The sequence below is a fragment of the Echinops telfairi genome, unplaced genomic scaffold (genome assembly GCF_000313985.2).
Source record: "Echinops telfairi isolate 266 unplaced genomic scaffold, ASM31398v2 ScPeMD7_7410;HRSCAF=8448, whole genome shotgun sequence".
Lineage (NCBI taxonomy): Eukaryota > Metazoa > Chordata > Mammalia > Afrosoricida > Tenrecidae > Echinops > Echinops telfairi.
In genome coordinates, this window is record NW_022111310.1 from 12,951,739 (window position 1) to 12,961,570 (window position 9,832).

Consider the following 9,832-nt stretch of genomic DNA (forward strand, 5'->3'; position numbering starts at 1 on the left):
TGCTCTCCATCTGGCTGCCCTGCAGACTAGAAGCCAGCAAATGCTCATTCTAGTTCTGGCTCTACTGTTCTCCAGGTGTGTGGACTTAGAAAGTTCTAGTTTCTCATCAATAAAGCAGCCTGCTTCACAGCGTGCAAATAAAACAAGGAATCTTCATGAGCTCTCAGGGACCCTGCTATGTCAGAGGGTGGAGCAATAGATAGAAAGAACATGAACGAACTTGGGGTTGGAAAGAAGGAAGGAGGATCAGAGAAAAACACGTTGATAGAGATAAATAGAGAAGGCAGATAGAGGATTATTTATTTAAGGAGAAAAGCAGCCACAGAAATATAGAAGACAAAACAGAAAGAATGGGGAAAGAATAACAAAGAAACAAAAGAGCAATATGATCTTTAACCTTAGAATCTGTAGGTACCTGGTGCTTATGAAATTATGGTATTACCAGATCAGATCTTGGGAGATATAAAAGCAGCTTATGTGCCCTCACAAGTATTCAATTTGCCACCAGGACAGTCTACCAGGTGGGACCAGGCTACCTGACAACTCCTTTTCCCACCAACCATCTCAGTTTATATGGTTAAGTATTGATTATAGCCAAGTGCTAAAGTAGTCATTCACTTAACAAACATTTATGCATTATTTTCTGTGTGCTGACATGGTTCCAGCCTCTGTACTTGGAGCAAGAAACAAATTACAAATCATCTATCTGTTCTTAATTTGCACTGGACTGGAACTCTAGCTACAAAGTTGGCAATGAAGACATTTCCTTATGCATGCAAAATGCCCTAGCTCCTGTAAACAGAGCCCAGCGGAAGCTATGGAACGGTCATCACCTGACGGTATGAAAACAATATTGATGCCAAAGACAGTGTGGGTCAGCCAAGTGTACAATCCATAGAAGCCGGCCATCTTGAGGGAAGCATCGAACACCCCTCTAGAATGTCCAGGGATAAAAGAAAGGGTAAACAAACATATCATTATTTTGTGATTCGGAAAAATCAATACTTGGTAAGCATTCAAATACAGTACTTCACTTCGAATTTGATTATAGTTTCCATTTTTCAACTGCTCAAAGAATTTGTTTTCACTTTACTTTAAAGGAACATAAACGTTTAGATATACTTTTAGAACCTTAAAAGTATGTTTAGTAAAGAGCTCTAAAATTTCCGTCATAAGAAAAAAAAAGATGACGTATGAAGCACCTGAGAAATAACCTATTCACAAAAATAAATCTTCTCCTTGAAGTAGATCAGGCATAGCGCAGGGATCCTGACAATGGGTTCTCTCCACCATCACAATAAATTGAGTATCTCAAGAAAATTAGTTACACACACACACACACACACACACACACGTTTTCTAGTACATATAACAGTTCTGTCACATTACTGTAGTATACTAAGCATGCAATACCATTATGAAAATGTTTAAAATACTTTGAGAATTACCACAATGTGGCAGACACAAAGTGAGCGCTTGCTGTAGGAAAACAATGGCACCAATAGCCGTGCTAGACACAATGTTGCCACAAACCCTTCAATTTGCAAAATGAAACAAAACAAATAAGCCTGTCATTAACTAGTCTGTAATCTGTGGCCAAAACAGATGGCAACAAAATTAAACATGTGAATAACATGTTTCAGAGGCTATTAGTTAAACTCAAGAAATTCAGGCTGTAAACTGTCCCACCCACCTAATCCTGCTGGGAGGAGGCAGTGAGGCGTAAAATAACTTTTATTTCATCAGTCTTTTATTCTCAACAAAAATCAATTTCCCACACTACTCAACTACGTAACTAAGCTTACTCAACTGTAACTTCTGCCACAAATGCTATCAAAAAGTACAGGTCACCTGGGAAGAATTTCTGAGAAAAATTAACGTGAAAGGAAAATCAGAAAGAAGAGGCACCTACATGGGCAAAGGGGGGAGAGGTGTAAAAAGAGACACAAGTAGTAAGTAGATACATAAAAATCTGTAAACTTGGGGATTTCAGCTGGAGGATCGAGAAAGGAGCCACAGTTTAAGGAGAGAGATGGCGCTGCTCAGAAGAGAGCACAGACTGTAAGCTTCTGTACCCCCACTCCCCCCGTCTCACAAAATTTATATTTTTATATATATTTATATATTTATATTTTTTATATATATAATTTTATTTTATATTTTATATATTTATAATATCAGGATCCATGAGAAAAACAAACTGCTTAAATCACAAGAAGCAGAGACCGTGACAGCAAAGGAAACATTTGTACACACAAAAAGAAACATCACCCGCTTCCAAAGCATCCGAAGAGATACAGTGTAAGAGCAAGGTCACACTCTGGAACTAGTGACTGAGTCATGGCATAGAGGTCTGGGATATGCATTTGGTGATGAGAGGAGAGCTCCCAAATTGTGAAACCTTCTTTGTCACCCTGATTGAAATTTCATTCCAATGTCTCGGAGGGGCCACTGTGACAATAGAGGCTGAGCTACAGTGGTGGCCATCAGGCTGAAAGGAAAGGAGACTGACCACAGGAAAGCCAAAGGGGCTCAATAGTAACTGAGTGGAGGAGAGGAGGAGAAAATGACAGCGCTTCAGGTTTTGAGCCTGAGGGTCTAAAAGAGGTAAAGGCTGAAAGACAGCCAGGTGCGGACTTCTGGCCAATGACAGATGGAAGACACCTCTACAACCTCTCTACAACAAACACGAGAGACCACATGAAACAGACAGGGATGACGACACTTGAACCCAGAGCTTCCGAGTAAAGGATAGAGAAATGGCTTGAATGTCAAGCAGGAGAGGAAGCTGAAGCGGAGCGTTAAGGAGACTGATGGCGACTTGCAGCCATCTTGAACTTTTGCAAGCGGCATTCAATGGAGACAGCGGTCTCCAAGCACAAACACACATCAGTGGCTGGAGATGAGACAGGAACTGGGCACACATGGCCCAGCCACACCCCTTCCTCTGACACTCCCACCCCCTGTACCACCTGGTCACAGGTAAGACACCAGGGAAAGCTGCCGCCGTGACCTGTGCTACTGGAACAGCAAACAGAGAACTATGCAGGCTCACGTGCTCCATCACACTCCGCAGGAGTGGCTAAAAACAGACCACCATCCAGTCCAGACAGATGTGCCACACCGCAATGCCTCACACAACAGGTCTCTTGTTTCAAAGAAACAAGACCGTGGCTCAAACAAGCGACAGACGACAGAGCCAGAAACCCTTTCAGAGGAAGAGATGGCCCTGGAACCGCACGATAAGGAATTCAAAAGAAGGATAGGTACGTCCGTTTAATGGATGAGCAGGATGACTGAGAAAGCTGCACATTAAATAATTTTTTTTTTAAAAAACCATAGGAACAAACAGAATAATTCAGGAACACATTGCAAGAATAAACTGAAAAATGAAAAATCTTTAAACAGCATACAGAAAATCTAAAGACCGGTAAGATTCAAAAGCAGACAATACACTAGAAGAAGAAAACCTATAGAATGGAAACACAGGAAAGCCAAAATTAGTGAGCTTGACGCCAAGTCTCTCAACGCCAATCTGCTGAACCGACCCGGCAGGCCGGGTGGCAGAGTGGGTGCTGCTCACCACCAGCAGATGCAGTCCTGAAGGGACGAGGGAGGGAGCAGGGAGGACACTCCAGAAGACCTGTGGGCACTGGGGGCCCTTTTCTTCCCCTCTCTGGTTGCTCAGCAGAGCTGCCTCCCCAGAGTGACACCAGCCTCTGAACTGCAGAGTCCTCCTCTGTGACAAGGTGACTTCCTTGCTCAGAGACCTTCTACTGTCACACTCAACTGTGACACTACTGATGGCAAGGGCCTAAATTATTTGCCTATTTCAGAAAAATAAAATAAAATTACTGTCCACTTCCCTTGGCAATCCCTTGTAGCCCATAATCCAGGATCAGGTTGAAATGATGTGCTTTGGCAGCCCTCCTGGATCATCTAATGCCCCCCTCTCCCCCCCCACCCCCGGGAGGGGGGGGCAGTGTCGTACGCTCTGGGAACCTTTGCTATGGATGAACACTAGCTGTCAAACACAGTAAGACGTTCAATAAGACAAAGAAGTGTGTTAGGTTGAGTTGTTTAGAGAAACAAAACCAAGACATGCACGTAACAAAATAAGTTTATATCAAGAAAGAATTGTATGTCAAGGAAGCTGTCTGTCCCAGTCCAATGCAAGTCCATGGGTTAGATGCTAGCTGGAGTCTCCTCCAGAATCATGCAGCCACCAGCCGATGTAGCAGGAAGGTGAAGCAGGAAGCAGGGAGACCACAGGCTGGGGGATGCACAGTCATGTGGATTCAGGATGGACAGGAACATGGCCGGATGCTGCAGCTTCCATGGTCAGCAAGGTGACCACCCCGAGCCAGACATAGAATCCAAGCCCGCAGGAAGGCAAAGAGGGGCAAGTGAGAGACCAGTAGCTCTCCTCAGGATCTCCGAAGAAAAGGCCATACCCCTAAGGAAGTGCCGTCATCAGGCTGTGCCGGACTCCAGCCCGACCTCCACACAGATGCAACAGCGTAACATCAACCTTAACCGTGACAAGGGGATACTTCACAGCTTAAAGTCAGAAGTGAGTTTGTCAGGGTTGTAACCTTTCACCATATTTATTCACTTTAGATGATGAACACACCATCAGAGAAGCGGGGCCTTATGAAGAGGAATGTAGATTCAGGGGTTGGGGGAAGGCTCTCTGAGAACCTGTGATCTGCAGATACAACCTTGCTTGCAGAAAGCAAAAGGGCATGCAGCACTTACTGATAAAGATCAAAAGCTAAAGCTTTCAGTGTAGATTACACCTCAAAATAACGAGAGCAAAATCCTCTCACAGGACCAATAAGCAACAAATATCGATGCTGTCAAGAATTGCCCTTTACTAAGCTCCATATTCAAAGCCCATGGAAGCAGCAGTCAAGAAAGCTGAATAACATGTTGCATCGGACAAATCTGCTACAAGGACCTCTTTGAAAGTATCAAAAGAAAGACATTTCTTTGAGGACAAATAGAGCACCTGATCCAAGAATACACATATATCGTGAACTGCCAGAGGAACGCGCAAGCCCGTCTTGGAGGAAGTACAGCCAGAGAGATCCTCAGGAATGAAATGAGCACATGATCATTCGTTGGGCTTTTCCCCCCGACCCCCACTCCGTTTGTGTGTGTGTGTGTGTGTGTGTGTGTGTGTACGTACGCAGACATACATAATATCCTCTATACCAAGGGTTTGAACTGATTAGTTAGGACTTTTATTCTTATCAAGCCCTTATCTTCACACTTAATTTTTCACAAGTTTCCTCATATTTCACATTAGCCATCAGCCCTCAGTCACTTCTGAACAATGAGACAGCCCCTTTCACTTTTTAAAATGGAGTGAGGGAAACCGACAGGACAACTCCAGATGTGAGTAGATGGGCTGCTCTCCGTGGGATGAGATCTGAAGCAAGGAGAGAGTACGGAGATGGGCACACTGCGGTCAAGAAGCTCAATGCACTGCCAGTATAAAGGGCTGCAGAGCAGAGAAGGTGGTAGAATATATCGGAGGAAGAAAGAAAACTGGAGTTAAGAGGTCAAACTCAAGTTCTGCCCACCCCACCACATGTCCTTACACTGGCTCTGCCCTCTTTTTTCCCTAAAGTTCACACATATGGACTGTTGTTTCCCACACTCACTATTATTTTACTAGCATTCTACCAACACTGCAACAGTGTACCTCAAGGAGAAAGTGGGGAAGCAGAGACGTCAACCTCTACAGACACAGCACTTGTAATGATCAGTTTAGACCAGCGGTTCTCAACCTGTGGGTCGAACGACCCCTTCACAGGGGTCGCCTAAGACCATCGGAAAACATATTTCCGATGGTCTTAGGAACCAAGACGCCGCTCCTCTGTGTCTCCAGGTGGGTCCGCCCACATCCAGATACGCTGATCCGGTGAGAAAGAAGCGATCTCAACCTCTGTTATACATATCACCACAAAATGTAGCAATGTACTTTACTGTCATTACATTAAAACTGTTAGCCATGCTATATATACCATGCTTCAAGACAAAATTTCATTTATTGGTCATTAGGAACCAGTATTTCACAATACATAAGTACATATTGTTTTCGTGGTTCATCACTATGCTTTAATTATGTTCAATTTGTAACAATGAAAATACATCCTGTATGTCAGATATTTACATGACGATTCAGAACCGTAGCAAAATTACAGTTATGAAGTAGCAACGAAAATAATTTTATGGTTAGGGGTCACCACAACATGAGGAGCTGTATTAAAGGGGTCACGGCCTTAGGAAGGTTGAGAACCACTGGCTTAGACAAATATTTTCCATCATTCCTGATCCTTTTGCCCCAATCCTTTGGGGGAAGTTATACCTTTGCCTTTCTGGGTTCATCTGCCCAGAAACCCAGTCCCACAGTAAGAAGTATAGGAATCTGGGGGATGCTGGATTTCCAGGGTGAGGGGAATGGACGTGCTGTACATGCAGACCTAGAAAGATAGGGGGAAAGTCACCTACACAGAAACTTCCCTCCCCACTGGAAGCTACAGTGGGTCAGACAGGCGCATTATCAGCGGCATCGCATCAGATCAATGAGAAACCCTGGAAACAGCAGTACTCATTCAGGATTTTTATATATTTATTGCACGGTTTGTGTCTGTGGCAACGTCAGGTGATCACGGATGCTTACGCTAGGACTATCCAAAAAATGAACACATTCCTGTACATAAAGAAGGGTTGTTACACTCACACAGGCAAATTGTAAGCATTTGTATCCCAAACTAGTTCTAGTATAAGCCTGTTAAAATGAATTGGACAATTTGTAAAGAATCACAATGAAAAATAAAATACAAGACAGAAATTATATGTATAGTCATTTTTCTTGGAAATTTTAAATAGTAAAGGTTTACATTTACTAGATTAATTTTTAATCAAGTACATTAAAAAGGCATTATATTACTATTCAAGAATCTTAGCTACTTTATTTTCCAAAATATACCTAAGAGATTCTGCACCACTATTTCAGTGTTAGGAGAGGTAGTCCTTCAAATAAATGAAAATGCATTTTCTTAAAGCTTTACGCCCTTCTTTAAACATTCCAATTTACACAAGTATTAATTAGACTATTAATTCCATTAAATTCCTTTCTGATCAATATGTAATTTATTCAAGATCACAAAACGGATTTGCTAAATGCGTAATGCTGATTTCTTTAAACAAAAACAACCTTGCCAAAATTGGTGGCGTTGGAAGAACGTTCCCTTCCTAAAGGAAAGCTCCTACCGTGTACACATTCTCCCATCTAATTCGTCAGCGGACTCCCACCCACCGACACGGAAAGCTGGGATCCCCGCAAGCAAGAGCCACACCCGGGTGCATGCACTCGTGTGAAAATATCACACATACTAAGTTGCACTGAGGCCGTGACAACATGCAACTTAGTAATGTGCAATACCTCCACCAGAGCAAGCGGGACGGGAGCATCGGGGAGGAGGAGCGCGGTGCACACATTCAGGAGACAACATGCTGCTACGGGGAGGAAGACGGTTGGGGGGAAGGAAGCATGCCTCGGACTCGAACATCCATAAACTGGAAACACAATCACAAATGTATTCGATTTAGAAGAACGCTTATTCAGAACTGAAAGTAACAACAAAGTTTCAATAATTTAGGGAGATGGTGATTAGAATAGAGTCTCATATTTGAGAAAGCAAAACTTGAAAGAACAAAGGAAATTTCAAAATCTGGTCAGACTATTAACTAGTAATTTCAATTATACTTTTAGCCTGCTAATGAATCACTCAGAATTATTTTTCACTTAATTATAATAACAATGACTAATGATTGATACTTATAAAATCGAATTATCACTTATAATATATTTGCAGATATATTCATATACATTTGTATAAGATTTTTCCTATTTAAAATCTTTCTTTAATCAAAACAGATTCCTTGTAGAATGAGAAATCTGACAAGAGCTCTTAGAAACACAAAGCACTGGCTTCATTCATGCACACCTAACATAAGCACAAATATATAGGAGGGGCTTTAAAAGGTTGATGGAAGAATGGTATTTTGTCACAAGATTTTTACAGTCCCCTCACATATACACACACACATATCCAAGTATATCCAAGTATATATACATAGTTGTAGATATGTGTATATACATACATATGTACATGTAAACCTTTCAGAAAATCTGTGTAAAACGTAAATATTTTGTCTTGACTCTGACCCAATATATAAGATCCCAAAGACTCAGACTGCTAAAAACCACCTTGGATTATAATCTTTCATTTATATAATTGGATAGGGTTGTAACAAAATTTTCCCATATTATAGCAAATTCTCCATATTCACTAGACTCACACAAAATGCATCTGTTTTGAGAACCATTAGAAATATAGGTCCTGAGCTAAGAGTGGTTAGATTTTTTCTATTATAATAAAACAATTGGGTTTTGTCTCAATTTACTTTGGGGCCCAGACCAGGTGCTGCTATCTTGTGCAGTATTAGTAATATGCACTCCCAAGAAAAGAAAATTCTGATGAGGAAGGCAACATATTTCTGTTTCAAATTTCCTCCTTAGCTTTAGATGTAAATCTCCAGCCACCAACCTCTCGTGTCCACGTGAATGATCCTAACAGCATCACAGATTTCACCCATAACCTGCATCCTAGCCAGCTCCTCCTAGAGGAAGGCAGCACAGGACATGGGTTTCAAATCTGCGGGAGCTAGGTGTGAATCCCAGTTCTACCAATGTCTACCACAGTAAAATAAGAGCGGTAAGGAAGATGACATAATGACAGACATTCCAATCGAGCCCGGTCAACAAGAAGCTCACTCTAAGCAAGCAGAATACAACCAAATTTAGGAAATGTGATCTTTAAAATGGGAAAGAATTTTTGAAAATCAAAGTCATGATATTATCTGTATGCATGTATTTACCTTTGTGATAATTATCTACACCAATGTGGTGAGAGCACATTGGGGGCAAAAGTTAAGAAAACTTCTTAGACATAACCAGACACAGAGAATGAGGCACTGGCCTTGGGGGCCCAGGACCCGAGTCTCAGGGACATCAAGATCTACAGGTATGACATAGTGCACAAAGACAATATTCTACATCTTACTCTGGAGAGCAGCAACTGGGGTCTTAAAAACTCCCGGGCAGCCACTGAAGTGTGAACTACAGGTCTCTCCCTCTCCGGAGGAGAGGAGTCACGAAAACACACAGACCGGTGTAAAGAAATAGAATACCGTGGACTCAGGGGCCACTCGAACAACAGTCTCTACAACCCTCAGACCAAACGAACTCGATGGTAACACTACCAACATCAGGTCCTGAATCAAGTGGAAGAAAACTCAAAATTATAAAGCAAAACTGGCGGGCTCCTTACACAGACCACAGAGAGGACCCTAAGACTATGGCGCTCAGTCACCCTTCGGGTCTGCAGCTGAATTCACCCCCCAAATTACATTAAGGGATCATTTAAGATCAAAGGGGAAGCATTTACCAAAGAACGAAGTTCGAAGGATTAAAAGACAGGTAGGAATGCAAACGGCACACACAGGAAGTGGAATCACGGATGGCACACTGAGGGCATTGTAACAGGTGAGTTGAAACAAAGTATTTAAGGACAGTTGACAAAATAACAATAATTTATGAATTATGAAGGGTTCATGCGGGAGGGGGGCATGGGGAGGGAGGGGGGAAAATGAGGAGCTGATATTAAGGGCTCAAATAGAAGGCAAATGTTTTGAGAATGATGATGGCAACAAATGTACACATGTGCTTGACAAAATGGATGTATGCACGGATTGT

General features: G+C 42.2%; 1 protein-coding gene across 1 annotated transcript in view; it reads right to left on the reverse strand.

The window, feature by feature from the left end:
• Positions 1-9,832, reverse strand: part of TMEM245 (transmembrane protein 245) — a gene marked incomplete at its 5' end in the record, with an annotated part of 88,325 nt that overhangs the window by 23,404 nt on the left and 55,089 nt on the right. Inside the window, one exon of the mRNA XM_045296534.1 lies at positions 839-934. Within this exon, the coding sequence (XP_045152469.1) occupies positions 839-934 (96 nt within the window). The remainder of the gene's footprint in view (positions 1-838; positions 935-9,832) is intronic.